Source organism: Mastigoproctus giganteus, chromosome 4, assembly GCF_048544385.1.
Source record: "Mastigoproctus giganteus isolate SK-2022 chromosome 4, ASM4854438v1, whole genome shotgun sequence".
Lineage (NCBI taxonomy): Eukaryota > Metazoa > Arthropoda > Arachnida > Uropygi > Thelyphonidae > Mastigoproctus > Mastigoproctus giganteus.
The window spans coordinates 213510603-213530885 of record NC_143578.1 but is presented as its reverse complement, the minus strand read 5'-3'; the positions used below and the strand labels follow the sequence as shown (position 1 = coordinate 213530885).

At 35.0% G+C, this 20283-nt stretch overlaps 1 protein-coding gene across 1 annotated transcript in view; it reads left to right on the top strand.

The window, feature by feature from the left end:
* LOC150087392 (dynactin subunit 1-like) overlaps window positions 1-20283 on the top strand; it is a gene marked incomplete in the record, with an annotated part of 260166 nt that overhangs the window by 119024 nt on the left and 120859 nt on the right. Inside the window, 4 exon segments of the mRNA XM_090372464.1 lie at window positions 6661-6762; window positions 12896-13105; window positions 17157-17244; window positions 18808-18893. Coding sequence (XP_090228590.1) covers window positions 6661-6762; window positions 12896-13105; window positions 17157-17244; window positions 18808-18893 — 486 coding nt within the window.

The following is a 20283-nucleotide window of genomic DNA, read 5'->3' as shown; positions in this document are numbered from 1 at the left end:
CAACGATTCCAGAGAATTCTTCTGTGATCCTCTTAGTTAATACATGAAAATAATACATGATCCCAGCTCTTAATCTCCCTGCACAGACATAAATTCATAGTAGCTAAGTTGAACTTGAAGAGTCGCTAATTTAATGATCCATGTCCTGTAGTCAAATAAGAAGTATATATATCTGTTGCAAACCATAACTGAACTCTTTTATCAATAAGGAAAGTCACTTCTGGCAAAAAGCATTCATCACTGATCCTAAAGAACATGGATCCCAGTGAGTCTGTCATTCATTCATTCATTAATTCATTCTAAATTCTATTTTTTTTTTTTTTTTGTACGCTTGATGTCTTGCTGACAGTCTATCATGATTCCCATAAACTATGTCGGGATTTGTTTCTTTAACCTGCAAGATAATCTTTGAAAATTAAATGTATATCTAAGGGCAGAACACCAACTAAGACCTGTAATGCAGAGGTCAAAACTGTACGACATACTTTAACTATGGATAATAAAATTGTTCTATGCAGAGAATATAGTTTGTTCCTAATTCTAACATTTGAAGCTCTATGAAAAGATCTAGCATTATAATAAATTGTTAATGTACTCAAGAGCCCCCACTCAGCTCATGAAGTTCTTATTAATGCTCTAGCAAAGTTCTTAATTTTAACTGTGAAGTTGGTAATTTGTGTAAGAAAATTTAGCTTTCGATCTATTGTTACTTCAAGCATTTTAGTTTCTGTGACAAAAGGGAGATGAACATTATTGATTTTAACGTGTGGAGGATGAGAGATACTTAATTGTGATCAAAATACCATCATCTTGGACTTGTGAAGGCTGATCTTTAGCTTGTTAAGAAAATTCCATTCATGTAGGTTCTGAAGTATACTATTAGCAACAAATTCCAGTTCAGATCGAGTATTGCCACTGACTGGGACAGTCAGATCATCAGTGTAGGCCATAACCTTTACATTTGCAAAGGTTCTATAGGATCTGAACGATCATATTCCAGAAAAGAGGCCCCAATATGGATCCTTGGAGACACCCTTGCAAGACTTGCCTAGAGACTTGATTATACTTAGATTTTATGGTTTTTGCTCTGTTGTCAAAATAACTGCAGAAAAGGAGATAAAGTTTCAGTGGGCACTTAGCTAATTGAAGACACGCAAAGAAAGTTTTCCAAACTTTCCCACCAAAGAGAATCAAAAACACCCTCAAAGTTGATATAGATGGCTAAGACATATTTATGAGTTGAGTTTTCAAGGTGAACCAAAAGTCTACCAATGCATCCTTACAAGACCTGCCCGGGCAAAAACCATATCGATTTGTGTGGTACTATTACAGATTAACTTGTACCTGTTGTGGGCTTCGGTCATCACTCTGTAACTGTCCCGGGCTATCTTTTTTTGCTCTATTTGACCAGCCAGCTCCACAATCATCCATTTCGGCATTCTCCTCCTGCAATATTTTTCTTAAAGGTATATATGGATTTATGGCTTTGGTAATTTTTGCTTTAAAAGTATTCCATAATTCAAATGTATTCACCATCCCTCGGCAATCTGTCCAATTCGCATGTGCCATATAGTGCCTTAAACTGTCAAAATCTCCCTCTTCTGAAGCCAAAACTTATGCCTTTACCTTTAATTACTGCTTCATCTTCCAACTGATGATTGCATGATCACTTCCTGACAATGGTCCCTGTACTTTAAGCCCTGTGATATCAGCTGAATCATTAGTAATGATAAGGTCAAAAATATTCTCACCCCTAGTACTTTCTCTAACATGCTGGTACAAATAATAATCATTTAGTCTGTTTTAAAAAGTTTATCCCATGGTGAGTTTCCTTCCCATTTGTTCCAATCAATCTGAAGCAGATTAAAGTCACCCATAATAAGACATTCATGCTTGCTTGCCCATTTCATCTGCATTAAAAAGACTCTCACCATATTCTTCACAATTTTCTGGTCCATAGATTACTCTTATTCTTGTTGTTCCTTTGCTTCCAACTAACTCACACCACACAGATTCTATGCTAGCAGACTTAACTTCAGATTCAGCAAAAACTCTTTTTGCACTTGGGCTCCTTTTGATAAGAAGCATGACCCCTCCACCCCTTCTATCTTTCCTAAATACATTATACATACCATAGTGGAACTCGTCATCGCCAATTTCCAGGTGGCACCACATTTCTGTTAGTCCTATTATTTCAGTATTAGTTGTCTTAACCAGGAGTTCAAATTCAGCCATTTTATTGACAACACTCCTGACATTACTGTAGTCACAGTTGAGACTAAGAAATCTTCTACCTGATAGTATACCTGATATCTAAACAGTTCATTATATCTATCTTTATGTGGCTGTTTTCTCAGATATCAAACCTAACTCGGAAGTTATTTACATTACTGAAAATTGATATATTTTTTAAATTGAAGAATGTGGGATACACACATTTTGGGGATGATGTTTAGATAAAAAAAAAATCTAGATTTATCTGGCATAGTATATGGTAACAAATATCCCAATTGTATTTAGGTAGTATTTTAATAGTGTTGTAGTTCCTTTAGATATTTTATTCAAACCACTTTCAATTTCTTGATTGTGTTGAAATGCAATGTAGACATTGAATGACCTAAGAAGTGATTAAATTGGTATCAGCAAAGAAGTTTTGGGTATCTGCAGATTGCACTTTTAAACAAAATTAAAATTTCTCTTTTTATCAAAGATGAAAATGCTTTTCTTAACCAGCTTTGAGTACTGATTTAAATTTTTTTTTTCTTTCCCCACTAGCGTGTGGTGTGTAATTTTTGTAATACAAATACTACACCTACTATTCATTATACAAGAAAACAGCTTTCAAACTTCACTGTGAGGAGTCAATGAAGAGGAAGCATTCAGATGTAGTGTGTGCTTATGACAATTCCTCCATAGCCAAGTGGTCAGGAGCGGGAGTGCAGTAGCACACGCTCTTTGAGTAGACCGGGGTTCAAGCCCCTGACTGCTGAATACGGTCGATCTGCCAACCCGCACTGGACCAGCGTGGCAGATTAGCATTAGCATTAGTAGAGGCATATGATGCAAGAAAGCAAGCTTATTCAGCATCAGCCAAAAAAAAAAAAAAAAAAAAAAAACACCACTCCCATTTCACCCCTCCGTTCGCTCGAAATACCTGTCCAGTTGAGCCTTAAATTTGTTTAGGCTATCAACTTCAACAACAAGTGATGGAAGTCGGTTCCACCAACCAACCACCCGCTGGCCAAAGGCAAATTTCCGCACATCTATCCGACATCCATCCTTCCTCCATTTCCATTATGGTCCATTTCCCTCAGCATGAATTGTTGAGGAGGCTTCCATCCTGCAGTGAGTTGATAATGGCTGCACTTTACCTTTACCTTACCTATGACAATTCCCAAAAGCTGCCATTGATATCATGGCAGTAGCAGAGCAGACTAAGTACTGTAAAGAATGACGCTAAAATGTAGTTTCTTGTGAAACTATGTTTCACAAGAAACTATGGACATTCTTTTTAACCAAGTGTTTCTGCTTTAGTCTACAGGCAAGACAGGCTTTATCTTCAGAGAGAGCTAGATCTCTAATGAAGTCATTCAGCTCATCTTGGGTAAACAGCTCTGGGTTCGATATTTATTTCTCAGCTGTGTACTGAAGATTGGAAGAAATTCTCAGTTCTCTGCCAATAGCACCTTCGCATTCTATTTCATCTTGTAAAGAGTCTAGTCTGTGCTGTGGTGAGCATACTGGAATTGGAATACTGTCATTTTGAGGGATTGGCTCATTCAATCCACATTTGGATAAATAATCTTATGCTACTTATTCTTTCCCGAGAATCCATTTAAATTCACATTAAAAAAAAAAAAGCAATGATCACCATCCTGGTCTTTTGACTCCCTCCATATCATGGGCATGACGAATGGCATGGACTTTTTTCCTTTTGTTTTATGCAGTCATAATCCATTCGAACGAGGTGTCAAAATAACATTATTCTGGTCACCTAGAGTGGTGTTTTCCAACCTTTTTTCAGATTTGGACTACTTTTATATTTGAGGTAGAGGCCACAGACCACAAAAAAAAAATAATTAAACTATATGTGAAAATTATTAACTGTTAAATTATTAAACTTGTATAAATTCTTTTATATACAGTGATATGCACTCACACTTGATGTATATAGTATACATCATTATAGGCATGCTTGCATCTTCCATCACTATTAATGGGATTATTGTCTACCACAGAAAGGTCTGTTTTGTTGTCAAGTCCTGCAGACCACTTTTGTAAATTATATGGACTGCAAACAATGGCTTGGGAAACACTCACCTAAAATACAGCCAAAGTATAACTGGCAGATTTTCCAAATATCCATTGTGATTGTACACCATTATGATTTAATTAGGAAAGAGCTGTGCACATAGCAGATTTTCTGGGTCAAACTTATGGGTGGTTCATAGTACAAATACTGCTAGGAAATAACAAGAGTGATTTTTACACATTTGAGGCATGACTGAATGTGTTTTGGTAATTCATTGGTTCTGACTTGAAATGATTTATAATCAAATAATTAAATTATGAAATAACAAGGATATGGGATCAGTGTCTAAAGATCTATTTATTTATTTATTTTTTCACTTTTTTTTTCTCACTTATCAAGACATGTTATCAAGAAGTCAGATTCAGTATGGAATGTACAAAATAATTTGTAATCAGATTACTCAGGGAGTAAGACAGGCTAAGAGAGATCATGAAAAGGATTTGGCAAAGAGGTCTTTAAAAAAAAAGAATTATTTGCATAAAATAAAAGGAAAGGGATGATACTGTTACTTCAACTAGCAATTATTCATCATTAAAAAAATTTGTGATAAGCAAAAAAAAAAAAAAAAAAACTCTAAAGTAGAAATTTTCTTGTATAAAAGAAGGGAGAGCACAATCATTGGCGGTTCTTATCTGGTTTTTCTGAAAGAAGCAGCTAAGGTGACCACCAAAAAAAAAAAAAAAAAAAAAAAAACCTTATCTGCAATATGAAACATCCTTAGACTCAGTTGAAGTTCAAGAAGATTGAAAATAGGTAACCATCTCATATATGAAAGGAGTTTCAAGAGTGATTTAAGCAGCTACCAACCTGTAAGTGTGACTTTTGTATGGAGTCTGATTTTAGTTGCAGTGCAAGGTTACCTCAAAAGTAATGATATTATAACAGTCAGACACGATTTTCTTAAGGAAAAAATGTCGTCTGGTAAAGTATTAAAGGTAGTCACAAAGGATTTAAATACAGGAAATATAACTTTGTAATGTACTTAATTTTTTGAAAGGCTTCTGACAGTCCCACATGAACATCTTGTGCTAAGTTGCCAAAATGTAGTATTGGAAGTGGGATGCTGTGGTGGAAAATGGGTATACTTAGCCAGTAATATGACAGAGACAGAGATATTATTAATTGTCAGCACTACAAATGGATCAGTGCTATGAATGGGAGTTCCTCAGGGTTCTCAAATGTGGCTCTTAATTTTCATTAAAAATTAAAAACCACCTCATGATATTCAGTTGGATAGGGGGTGGAGTGTTGATAAGGACCAGTGAATATTACAGCAACATTACTTAGTCAAATTATACAACTGGTTAACAGATATCAGTTAAATTTTAAGACTAGCAAATGCATGTTAAATTATCAACCTTAGGGTTGTGAAACAATCAGTCCTATATGAAACTGTCTCAGCAGTAGTAAGGCTATGGGGAAAAAAGATGGGAGTACTGTTACTGATTTATAGTGACTTTTCCAGTAGAGATAAAGAGATAATTATCCCACTGTACAAATCAGTGATCATACCTTGTTATGAATGTTGTATGCAGGCCTCAAGATCCCATCTCAGGAAAGATACTGACATCCTTAAAAGGGTACAAAGACTGGTACCAGGACTAGTTGTGGATGCAAAGAAATCTTCTTTAAAGAAGAGGCTCCAGTTCTATAAGCTACAAAGTTTGTAAACTAGCTTCTGTATAGAAATCTGATTGAGGTGCTTGAGGTTACTCAAGATATTTTCTTTCTAAAATAACACATACAAGTGAGCATAGATTCAAATTAAGGAAAGAATGTAGAATGAATGTCAAAAAATTTATTGTTTAATCAAATCATAATCAGCCATTGGAACAAGTTACTGCCTAGCCTTATAGAGGCAGAGAGCATGTATAAATTTTTAAAGAGGGATTAGATAAATAGCTACAAATTCAAGAGGTAGATAAATTATAAAACTTGAGAGGCATTTTATTGTTTTTCATTTATTTATTTATATTTATTTTTTTGTTGATGGCAGATCAGATGGTACATGAAGCTTTGCTTTGTTTCATAATTCTGCCATTTTAATACTAGTGGAAACTGTAATAATGTTTCTTTGAATGGAAATTATGATAAAAACCTTTTGTTGAATTTCAGTATACCACATAAGTGGTATAAGTGGTATACTGCAATTTGTCTGTGGTATAAACAGTTTTGATCATTATTTTCACTAACTTCAGTAAAATACTTCAATCTGAAGTATTCTACCAGAATTAGCATAACAGATAATTTCATCACTTATTTAAGGCAGTGTTGTATTTTAAAGCATCTAGTTGAATGTACACATAATGTTATATTGATTTTGATATTTTTTCTTATATTTTATACAGGAAAGGTTACAAGATGTGAACGATCAACTTCAAGAAAGTGCTAGAGAGACAGAATTAGAATTAAGAGAGGAAGTTGATATGACTAATGTGAAAGTCCTTGAGGTAATTGTCTCTCACTTTAATGTATGCATAGTTATTTTAACCAATTAATGTCTTCACATCTGTATTAGTAAAACAATGAGCAAAAGACTGAATTTTTGGAAATTTTATGTTTATTGTTTTAATATTCAAATGAGTATATTCTGAATTTTTAATGCAGAATGATTCAGAAGTTATACAGCTTTGCTGAAATTTTATTGGGAATGAATTACAGGTTATACCTACATATAATTTAATGATTTCTTAATACAATCAGTCACCAAGATGAATTCCAAAGAAAGCAGGTTGCATGTTGGGGTAGGGGTGTTAATTAATGCTTATTCCTCTCTGGTTAAATATATGTACACATTGTGTGATGTTTTAAATCTAGATATACAAGATTGGAATTTACTGAATTTACTGAATTATTGTTTATTATTTAAATATTCACTTGTAGTATATTCTGAATTTATTATGCAGAATGATTCAGAAGCTAATAGCAAAAGCTTTGTTATCTAGTTCTTAGATAACCAGAAAGCTCTAGTAACCAGCATATTTATATTCTAGAACTGAGGGTAGGGGAAAACAATTAGAATAGTTTTCTTCGCAGTCCAAATTATAAAAAAAATGAGAACTCACCTGTATGCATTTTCGGCATAAAATTACTAAAACATCAAAGTACTATAAAATATTTTTATTTTCTATTATTAAAGACGTTTACTTATTAAAGAATGCAAAGAAAGGTGCATTCATTATAAAATACAATCATTTTTGTAAAGTGTTGCATATAAAATTAAGGGAACTTATAAAAATTAAAAACTAAAGTAATTGCTTATTGCTTGGTTTTATCTGGTGCATAAAAAGTTCACCATTGTAATTTGGTTAATTCCAGTTGGCTTATGAGAATTGAATGCTGTAGTTAATTGCATTTTATCTACAGAAGTTTAACCCAAGAAAAATGGCATTGAAAAAAAAAAAACCTTCCTGTTAGCAATACAGGAAAGTTTTTCAAGCACTTCATCTTGAAAATTTAATGACAGTAAAATGTTTTAATTGATGTTACAGTACTGTACAATAATTACAGCTTTATTAATAAAATAAGATCGCTGACTGGGCTAGCCGGGTGGGTAAAGTGCCTGCCTGGCAACCCAAAGGTCACGGGTTCGAATCCCGCCTCGGGCTTGGATCATAGTACTGCAAAAACCCAAAAACCTTCGGAGGTGCATTATGGCCACAGAAGCCGATGTGCCAACAACTTAAAAAAAAAATATATATATATATAATAAGATAAGATTAAATTTGACTTGCTTCAATTGTCCTATACACACTTTTTGTTGCTTTTACAAAGGTACATATTAAGAATTTTAATTTTACTGTCATTGACTTTTCTTGGTTGAGGGGACAGTCAGGTCACCAGAATCCCTAATCCCCATTTTTGCCATATAATAATGCTTCTATTGTATACAGTTTTGCTGGAAGTTTATTGCAAATGAACTTCAGGCTATGCCTGCATATAATTTAACTTTTTCAACAGTATGAGGGGAAGGGATTCAAAAAAGATTTGTATTCACCCATAAGTAGTTATTATAGAAAGATGAAATTTTTTTGTTTGATACTTTGAAATCTCTATTAGCAACTACACAAATTTTGGTTTTATTCTAAGAATTTATTTTTTTCTTTACCACACTGAATGAAGCAAAGTGTCACAGTGGATAAAGTGGAATACAGATCAGTGATTCAGTTCCACTCTCTGCAAGGGAAATTGCCCAAAACAATCTACAAAGAAATAGTTGTTTATTGGAGTTACAGTGTTGTACAGTGTTATAAACAATTCAAATGTGGAATAACTTCAGTGTATGATGAAGAAATCCCGGGATGCACAGCAACTGCTGTAACAGAAAAGAATGTTGCAAAAATTGAGACATTAATCCTGGAAGATCACCATATTAGTGTCAAAGAACTAGCTACAAAGCTACAAATTATTGTAGGGTCTGTTGAGAATATCAGCCATCAACAGTTGCATATGAGTAAAGTGTCTGCTAGATGAGTTCCTAAACTTCTGGCCCCTTACTAGAAGAAGCAAAGGGCACGATGTGCACATGAAACGTTGTCGATCTGTCAGGAAAAGCAAGGAGTTTTTTCCAAGACTAGTCACAGTGGATTAAACTTGGATCCATCACTATGATCCCTAAACTAAACAAATGTCAATACAGTGGTAACATGCAGAATCATCCCTCCCCTAAAAAAAACAAAAAATGTAACCAATTGCTGGCAAGGTAGTGCTATCAGTTTTTTTGGGATCAGCGTGGTGTTAATACTAACAGATTACTTTCAAAAGGGCTGTACTGTGACAGCAAAGTATCACTTCAGCCTCCTCATAAAGCTACATGCTGTTATAAAAGAAAAAGATGAGAAACTGTCAAAAGGTGTGCCCCGTGTGCATTCATTGCATGCTACGGGAGGGGGGTCCACGAATGTGAGTTTGAAATATTGCCACATTCTGCTCATTTCCCCCACCTTGCACTCTCAGATTTCTTCCTCTTTCCTGCCGTGAAGTCCTTTTTTCGTGGAAAACATTTTCTGCCAATGTTGAGGTGAGTTCTGTTGCCGAGTTGTGGTTTGGAGGGCAGTCAGGGGACTTCTACAAAACAAGCCTGCTGAAGTGTATTGAGAGGTGGCAAAAATGTGTCGTTTTATGTGGTGACTATTTTGAAAAAGTGTAATACATGGTATTTGTTTCAACCTTCTGTCACAACTACTTCTGGATGACTACAAATCTTTTTTGAATCCATCCTCCCTCGTATATATGTAATTTACAGTTTTTATGTGTGGACTCTGGAGAGTATGTACATAGAACTGCATTTGAAGGCTACTTCAGACAATATGGTGCAAGGAGGCCCTAGGCTTTTCTGCACTAGCTAAAAAAAAAAAAAAATTAAACTCTCTGTGGTTTCTGCAATGTCTGCAATTAGTCTTATTATCCCATTAATACATTTGTATAATGTTTATTTGTTGGTCATATTATATTAACATATTGTCCCACTGTATTCTCCTGTAAATTGTTGTGTGTTACTTAAAGTGTCTCACTCAAATTGTAAACCCCTGGAATCCATGCTGTAAAAATATTTGTGTAAAGATTATTTATCTAGCTAACCTATTAATTTCCCCAAAATGTCAGCCTCAAACACATATGGAAACAACTTATTCCAATAATTAGCAGCTTGCTAGCCAAAATAAAACTTGCTACAATCCAGTTTATATCTCCTCTCCCATAATCTGAATTTGTGGCCCTGTTCTGAAAATTTTGCCCTCATTTATTTTACTTTCTCTTCTCAGAAACCTCAATTATGTCCTCTCTAAGGTGCTTAGTTATCAAACTCTAGAAGTGCTCATATATTCAGTCTTTTCTCGTTTGGTACCCTTTTGCTGATCTCACCAGACACATTGATCTTCTTTGGATCCCTTTCAATAAGCTCAATGTCTTTTAACTGTGGTCTGTCTCCATACTTGGACAAAGTATTCTAAATGCTGTCTTACAATTGCCTTGTACAGTAGAATTATGACCTCCCTGTCTCTACAAGCAAATATTCGATAAATCATCGATAGGATGCCATGGACTCCTCCTTTCCTCTTCACTGCATAGAGGACTTCATGTCCACACGTACTGTAACCCCCAAATTCCATTCTTTGTTTATTAATTCAACTCTACCAAATGCATGTTATTTTTGGTTGCATTTTGCTGCATTAAAGCTGTCACTTTTCTGACCATCTCTGAAGTCCATAAAAGTCATCTTGAAGAACTTGGAACTGATCACAAACTACTCACCTGATCTTGACATAATCTGCAAATGCTAACATCACCACCTGTGAGGGCTCGACTTTTTTACATTAGCCCAATCTGAAGAGTCACCATTAATCACAACCTTCTGCCTCCTGTCCTGCAGCTATCATACAATCTCAGTGTGTTACAGCTTGCAATCATGCAGGACTGATTCAAATGCTTTGCTAAAATACAAATACGGGCAGTACCGGCTTTATGAGCTCCCGGGTTTACGAGTTCTTGTTTTCTAGTATCAAGTATCAAAGAAAATATGAACACTAATTGCAATAAATAAATGCTAAACATTCATAAATACAGCATTTCAAACCACTCGCATAGCTATACAATACAGTACTACTGTGCGTGCATTTGTTTGTTCAGTCAGAGATGGAGGTCCAACTCTTAAGAATTTTCGAAATAATTCCATATATTAGACACAGTCAAAATAACAAAACGAGGACAAAATTACAGAGAAGAACATGAAGTGTGTTTGGAATAAACTCTATCATCAGTTTATTGATAACCAAAGGATTTCAAGAACCAGCAGAGATCGTACAAAATGAAACAGCAGTCATAAATGTTGCTAACCAATTGCAGCTTGAGGTTTCTACAACTGACGTCACTGATCTGCTTCAAGTACACAATGGAGACCTCATTGAAATGGCAAAATGCAAAGAAGTTGAGAAAGAAGGTTTAGCAGCTGAAACTCCTGTTTGTTCCTTCACTCTCAAGGGGCTTGATGAAGCTTTTCAACACAGAAAAAGCAACTGAAATTTTTGAGTCACAAAATTCAAATTTCCAGTGCACTAGAAAAGTTGCTACAGATTTAAAAAATGGTTATGCATGCTATCTTTAAATTTATAAAGAAAAGAGAAGACTATCTTGGAAACAAACAACTCTTGAAGATTTCCAAAGACTACGACGACTCCTGTGCTTTCAACAAACTGACAATGAGTGTGCATTTAGTCGATGATGATGAAGAATAAACATTCTTTAACATTCGTATGACATAAATAATTTCTTTATTATTATAACTTGCTTCATTTTAAAGGCTGTGGTTTTATTTCTTTGAATAAATAGATCATTGTTTAAGCATAAACTGTTTCGTTGACCTTTATTTAACATTACTATGGTCAAATTTCATTGTCCTCTTTTTATTTCACATCCAGGGAAATAAATTCCCACTTTATGAGTGCACGCTAAAACGAATTAACTCGTAAAGTAGGGAACTACCTGTACTCATAAAACACGTTGAAATTATATCCTGCCTCCAGCTCATGACTGTGAAAATAGCTACCCAGATGATTTCCCTTTTATGAAACCATGCTGGGTTTCTTTGAGAATTCCATTTCTATTTAAATGACCCTGTATTAATTGCATTCTTGATCATTGCTTCAATGCTTTCCCTAGCACTGAAGTCATACTGATTAGTCAATAGTTACTCGCTTCACTCTTAGAACCGTCTGGAAATACGTTGGCACTTCTCAATCCAAAGGAATCTCTCCCAAGTCTGATGATGCCTACATAGTTAACTTGAATGGTTCGATGCACAAAAAAATAAAGAAATAAAATAAGTACACTGAGTGGACAGAAATCGTGGGATACCAACATAGTAATGGGTAGCCCCACTTTTCGCCCAGATAAGGACAGTCACATGGCGAGGCATTGATTCCACCGGTTCACAAAAGCGTTCCACATGCTTGCTGCACTGTTGTCCATAATTCCATCACATTCCTGGGTGGAGGATCCAAAGTGATTTTGATCTGTGATTTTACATCGTTCACAGCAGACAAAGCAACTATAGAATATATACCTCAAGTAGCAAACTTTTAGGAGTCGCAAAAAAGTATGAAAATAAAATATAAAAATATATGAAAATATTCCTCAAATTTTATTATCATTTTACACTTAAGTTTCTCCATATAAAATTATGTTAAATTCTAACGTTTTCTTGGATGACCCACTTTTCCATCTAAGCTGTAGTCAGTGCACAGATTTCATGGTAATAGAGAGAAACTATTGGGATGGAGGGAACATTATTGCCTGAAATGAATTTCATATTCAAAATAACCGTAACCTTTTGTCACGTGCTTTGGTTAATTATCTTATGGTGTAACATAAAAATCCATGTGAACAGTTATTATATGAGGAAATGTCAAACAATAAAGATTAATCCTTGCAAGCACTGCTATGGCATACGAATTAACAGAGTAGTATATTTTAAATTAATCCAAAAGAAATATATTTTGAAGAATTATTAAAATATAGATGTTAAACATATTTTTAATAATATGAGTATATTGACAATTTATGTATTTCTCCATTTGGTTGTTTCAGGGATTAAGAAAACAAGATGCAATGCAAGAAACTATTGCAGATTATGAACAAACAATTCAGAAATTCAGAGATCTTACTGAGCAGTTAAGAGAGGAAAATCATGATCTGAACATGCAGCTGCAAAAGGAATCTGATCGTGTGAGCATGGCCACACCAGCAGAAAGTTTTGATTTCAAGGTTAAATTTGCTGAGACCAAGGCTTTTGCAAGGGTATGTAATTTTATGCAAATGAGTTTTGTTCCTTCTCTCCCCACACACATACTGAAAATATTTATTTTAAAGCAGAATTAGGAACTGGTAGTTTTCTTCTTTTTTTTTTTGTAATCTACAAATATGTAATATTCAATGATTTTACAAATATAAAAAAGTTACATTTCTAGCTATGTGCTGTCACTTTTGCTGTTACTTCAGAGAAAACATGAAATTCAATATTTGTAAATATTAAATTTTGCCCAACAGACTATGAGAAGTGATTGAAAAATTATGAGAACAGGGTGTATAAAATGTATTAAATTATAGAATAAGTTATTTTGGTAGCTTAATGTCTTATAACATAAGATGAAAAAAATTGTATGTCAATGTCTTATGTAGTTTCTAAAAATTTATTTATTTATATATTTTTTTGTGTTGGTAGGCAGAAGAAGACAATAGTCAGCAAATTTGTCAGTAATGAAATTTTTGATCAAAGAGGGCAGAAATGCTAAAGAAATCCACAAAAGAATGGCTCTTGTGTTTGGGGAAGTGTTGCCCACTTATGTTACTGTTGTAAGATGGTCAGTAGAGTTGAAACCAAGGAATGATCCAAGGTATGGGTGAATATCTGAAGCAGTAACAGTTGTCATTGTTGAAGAAAAAAATTTAGAAAACAGAAAAATTAGTGTCCAAACGTGGAAATGTTCAAAGTTTGTGTGAGGTCATCCCATAAACCTTTCTGTTCGTGACAAACATCAGTGAATTGAGTCATTGAAAGAGAATTTAAAATTAATTCTTGCTAATCCAAACAGATTTTTATCCCATTTGGTGGCTGGTGATGAAACCTGGCTATGTTTTTATGATCCGGAATTCAAATTATAATGCATTCAGTGGAAGTACAAGTGATCTCCAATCCAAAAAAAGTTTCAAACCCAACCAACCATCAGCTGGAAAAGTGTTGACCTCAATTTTCTTAGGCACAAAAGGATTGTTGTTTAATTAACCTTGAAACTAAAATGACAATAACAAGGGAATATTATGCTGGTCATATCCCAGAGTTAAAAGCTGCAATTCAGGAAAAAAGATTAGGAAAGTTGTGTCATTAGGTTTTGCTTCTTCATGAAAATTTACCTATGCAGAAAATAGCCTGGGTAGTACAGACAACTGTGTCCTCTCCTCTTCTGCCATACAGCTCAGATCCCTTGAATATTGCTTGAATATTACTTTTTTGTTCAGAAAAATAAAGTATCATCTTTGTGGAACTCATTTTAAAGCTGACAAAGAGCTAAAAGCGGTTGTGGCAGCCTAGTTTTATCCCCAACCTTGAAGTTTTTTTTTTTTTTTGAAGGATTAAACTTATGGATTAAAAATTGATGAGCGTATTGAACTTCAGAGTGAACGCGGACATACACACTACTCGGACTCCCTCCAGTCACTATCTGGCAGAGTAGAGGTAGCAAGATTATACACTAGCTGAGCCGGAAGCCTCCTAGAGAGTTACCAATAGGTTCGGTCTGGTGTACTAACTAGTGGCCGGCCTGCGAACACTGTTTTAGAGCTGTACCCTCGAAATGTAAGGAATATTGTATCTCGCCATGACGTTCATCATAGCCTCAAAAGTAAACAATCATACTGCATGATGGAAGAGATAAGGAAGGGTTGACTGGAACTTAGCTCTAGAGACTAAACATGGGTTCCACCACTTCAAGCCTCCAATAAGCAAAGTGGTGGTATTTCACCGGTTGATAAGAGTCATCTACCACCTAGTACTGCCTGGTAACATAGAGGGGCGGCGTTCCTCCATGTGGTTTGGGCGCCACACCTCGACCCCTGCTTACGTTGGTTCACACCTGGGTGGTCACTCACCATGTACTTGTGCATGGAGGTTATACCCAGGATTACTAACAGTCCCACCATCGTGAAGGTGCAAGCAGAGGATTTGGCTGTCACAGACCTTCCGGACTTCGCCAAAATTGGGTCCACTTGACTTGAGTGTCACCCGAATATCAGTTCCATCAGCAATCTTCCAGCCATTTCAACCAAAATAGGACTTCTGTTCCTAGTGCACTGCATACTAAAAGATGTTGATGTACCTTGTTCTATGTATTCCTTAGATTTGGACAGAATTAGTCGTACCATAGACTCGTTAAGGCCTAGCGACATGCCGTCTTGCTTTGACCGTTATCAAACCATTTAATAAAATCAAGTTTTGTATCCAAAGTAATAATAACTTTACATTTCTTCTTATCAGATTCCACTGATATATCACTTTTCCTTTTGGACATGGTGAACTTTTACAAAATATTAATTATTACTTAGTGTGATATACAGTAATGGGAAGAGACTGCTTTGACACATCTGCCTTGGATTGTTGCCTAAGTGAAACTGAGCCTATGGCAGGATAATGGAGTGGCAGAAGCACAATCTGGCAACACTATTTATGGCAACACAGCAGTTTTCGGGCATCTTTTTTTGTGTTGTTAAAAATTTTTTGTTTCATAATCAGCTGCACTATTCAAAATTTTAGTTGGCATATATAGAGGAATGGCATAAATGTTTGTGACTGTGTTAACTGAAACTGGCATTGATTGAAAATGCATATATCAAAGTTTATCTGTATTACAAAAAAAAAAAAAGCTTACAACCACCAAGATCGTTGGATGATGACCAGCAGAAGGCAGTCTGAACAGTTGTATTTCACTGTACTGCAAACAAGATAACCAATAAAACCAGTGGGGCCACTCTTATAAAACTGCAAAGCTTTTAAAAATAAAATAATAATAATAATCATTATTATTATTATAAATAAAAAAATAGTGAATACATAAATAAAATGAAAATTTATTGCAAAAATAAAGTGAAATTTAAAGAACAGTACCATGTATTATGTGCTGGGATATTAAAAAAGAGGGTTGCTACAAAAAGCTTTTAACTGTAATAATAATATGAGATGGATTATCACATGTTAGCTATGATAATTCATCTGTTATTATCCTTTTTTTTTTTTTTTTTTCTCTCTCCAAAATTTGCATTTACAATACTTGCTCCGTTTTTTTTTTTTTTTTTTTTTTTTTTTTGCCTATCATAATATGAGGTGAAATTAGGATAGATATAGACACTCCTGCCCTCAGGAGCTGAATAACTCAGAGTTTTGAAATAAATAGTGGAAGAAAAGTGAAAAGTATACAAATGAAGATCATGAAGTTTGTACTGTGGTTATCTGGGAGCATAATTTCCCAACGACCTTGGATGCTGTGGCTGTATTGTTTTGAAACTCTAATATGTTGGTTGATAAGGTTAATTTTTTATTAATTCAATTATAATATATAGATAAACATGCAGGCCCATAAGGTTAATTTTAAAAAGTTATAGCACACTATTTATGTATTGATATTGTCAAAAGTATAAATTAATAATTATACTTATAAGTGGAGATAACTGGTATCTCTATAGGATGCCACACCATTCACTATTTCAGTAGTATATTTACTGAGATAGCCCACAGCCTATACTGTTTCAATAGTTGCCTGTATGCCAAATTACAACTATAAATTTTTTTTTGTTAATATGTGCAGGTAACTGTGGCACCAAGATACCATTTCCCATATATCAGCCAGTTATTTGTAATTATAAATATAATATATTAATTTATACTAGATAATATATAAATTATGTCGTAAAATTTTCTTTCAATTGACCATACAGGCTTTCATGTTATCTGTATATTACAAATTATTTAATAAGTAATTAACCTCAACAACCAACATATTAGAGTTTCAAAACACCTACAGCCATCACCGCACAATTGGGCAATGCATTGTGCTCCTGGATAACTCCAGTACTAGCTTTTATAGTCTTCATTTATTTACTTTTCACTTTCCTTCTACTATTTATTTTAATACTGAGATATTCAGATCCTGAGTGTAGGAGTGTCTATTTCCATCCTAATTTTTCAATTATTTTTGCTGCTTCCTGTCAGCAAAAATGCCATACAACTACACATGGTCCGCATGCATGTGCGCACACAATATATTGAAAAAAATATTATTTTTTCTCTTTAGGCAATTGAAATGTGGATTTACGAAAACTGGAGGTACAACAGTCTAATCAACATGTTTCTCTCCTCTGTTCCTTTATGCCTGAAGTATTTTTAAGTCGTGGTGGTGAGTGTTTATTTCTCATTTTGAATCTTTCACAGAATGAGTTTAGTTCTGAGTTTAGTTTAGAAGCCATTTAGTTCTAAAATTGTTACTCTTTTTTTTTTTTTTTTTTTTTTTTTTTTTTAGTTTAATTCAGTTAGGTAACCTTTCAAACAGTAGTGTGACCATTCTTTTTTAGTTTCCCACCCAGTAAAAGTTTACTTCTGTTTCCTAAAAAAGGTTTGGTCAAACTTTATGCCAGTTCATGAGATTTTAGCTTAGGTTGTTATTAACTTGAGAGCAGTGACACTGCCAGTTGTAGTGATAACTGTAGTTCTAGAATCTGACAGAACCCAAATTTTCTTTCTTTCTGAAAAAAAAAAAAGTTTTTTTATTATTTTATTATTATTTTTTTTATTCTGTTTGTAGTATTATCAATGTTTGACCATTTATTAATAGATTGAAATACTTATTAGATGTTCTTCTAGTGGCATGGTGGGCAGGTAAATCAAAAAATGGAGAATAGTGAGTAAAAATATAAATTCAACCTGTATAGAGTGTAATCTGTCTTTAATTTCTTAAAGGATTACAGATAATTTCCAGATGGTTCATAGTACTCTGTTCGTGGTCTTCTTTAGTGACTATAAAGATAGAACAGGCAAATGTAGTAACTTAATTATTCAAAGTTCTTACTTTTTATTATTTCAAATGGTGCCTCCGTAGCCAGGTGAGCAGGAGTGGCAGTGCGTAGCACACGCTTCTTGATTAGACCGGGGTTCGACCCTGTGACCACCAAATACGGAGGATGCGGAAAGGTCAGGGAATGACCACCGCATATCCCCGGAGCAATATGGCCTTAGTTGCTAATGCTCCTAAAAACCAAATAACATAACAACATGTTGTTGACACCACAACATTTGCCATTGATAATGATCAGTAGTGAGAGAGGGGTGTCTTTTGGGTCATTTGCTGTGGAGCCCCATATGTCTGAGTGCACGGTGCACCTCCATTTAGGATATTATTCTCACATTCCCCATATTGTGTTGCAGTGTCAACTGTCACACAGTGACCTGTCATTCAGCCTGTACAACATGCTGCACCCTTCGCTCACTACAAACATCCACCTTGTGCAATCCTTTACAATTGTTTAACCCATTCAATACCATTCTTTGTTCACCTTAACCACAGTGGGCTGTGAGGTTACTGCCAAGATGTGCTGTTTCCAATATAGAAGCATCTGATTCACAAGCTCTCACAATCTTGCCCTTCTGAAACTCCTTGATATCTTTACTACATTCCATAACTGCTACTTTATCACTTTGACTTGCACAACCAGATGCAAATTACCACTGCACTAGCATACGAAGCTGTTCTGCTTTTTATACTACGAGCTGTGCAACATGGTCCTTTATGGATGGGTTGGCCATAATTCAGTAATCATTGAGTGTATATTGTAGTTTATTCTTGTCAGCATTTTCTGAAATGATTATTTCTATCCCCTCCTCCTTTTTTCATCTCCTTCCTAATATCTTCCTAAATAAGTTACAATAAATAAAATACTGTGAAATTGTCTGTTTTTAGGAGACCATGATGCTATTCTTGTGATACTTCTTGTTCCTCGTATCATTACTAAAGCAGATATACTGGCTTCTCAAGTAAAAGAAAAGGTACCAATATTTTCATTCAATGTAGATTTAGCATATATAATCTCATAAAAATATTTAAATTTGCAGTTTAAGAAGTAGTCATGGACAATAGATTAACCGCGTGGTGCTCAATTTGTTGCATTGAACCAAAGAGCTCTTTTCTGCTTTTAATATATATATAATAGGATGTTATGCTTTTAGTGTGGAGAGAGGACAGCAAATAGTGCAATCAACTAACAGGTTAGATAACATGGAAAGGCAGTCATAAAATAACACAATTCGAACCTGCAACACAAAAAGTCAAAAATATTATAAGTGCTTAATGCTGTACTTCAGATGGTTTCAACGTTTTTCACGACGGCCAGCTATCAAAATCAAGCAAAATGCAGCAAAAAGTAAGGCCTCTGTTTCTAACATGAAATATATGTAGCACATGGTAAAAAGATACCAGGTTTTTAGTTTATTGTTAATGTTCTGAAGCCAGGTTAATCGTAATGCTAACATATATATCATGGCTGACCCAACAGAGGCGGAAAAATGATAGATAATAAGAAATATAGGTAGTAAAAAATTACTAAAAATCATTGAAAGTTGAACAAGATGGAGCAGACGGTCAGGAATTGTACTTACTGTTTCAGCAAGCCAGTGAAGTGGGGATGGTTGTTCGGTGTACTGCGGGGAGAGAAAAAATGCTATGTGCTTGTTTCAATGACTGTATGGTATGTAGAAAACCTCAGGCGTTATGTTATTGTTATTAGTAGAGGCATTTGATGCAAGAAAGCAAGCTTATGCAGCATCAGCCAAAAAAAAAAAAAAAAACCCACTTCCACTTCACCCCTCTGTTCGTTCAAAATACCTGTCCAGCTGAGCCTTAAACTTATTTAGGCTATCAACCTCCACCACAAGGGATGGCAGTCTGTTCCACCAACCAACCACCCGCTGGCTAAAGGCAAATTTCCGCACGTCTATCCTACATCTGTCTTTCCTCAATTTGAATTTATGCCCTCTCAGGTGATTTTTCTGAGCTAGAGGAAGAATCCCATCAGCATTGAGCATGCTTAAACCATTCAAGGCTTTATACACCTCTATCAGATCACCTCGCTGGTGCCTAGTCTCCAGACACTGTAATTTGCAAAACTTAAGCCTTTCTTCGTAAGAGCACCCCTTTGTTCCATTCACTAATCTCGTTGCCCTTCTCTGTACTCGTTCCAGCAGCTCTACGTCCTTCTTGAAATGAGGCCTCCAGACCTGTATACAGTACTCTAGGTGTGGCCTGACCATTGCCTTATACAAGGGAATAATCACCTCCTTATCCCTGCTGGAAAAATTCCTGTATATCATTGACAATACTCCATGAGCTACTCTTGCAGCCCGTCTGCACTGCTCAGAGAACTTCATATCTGCCTGCACA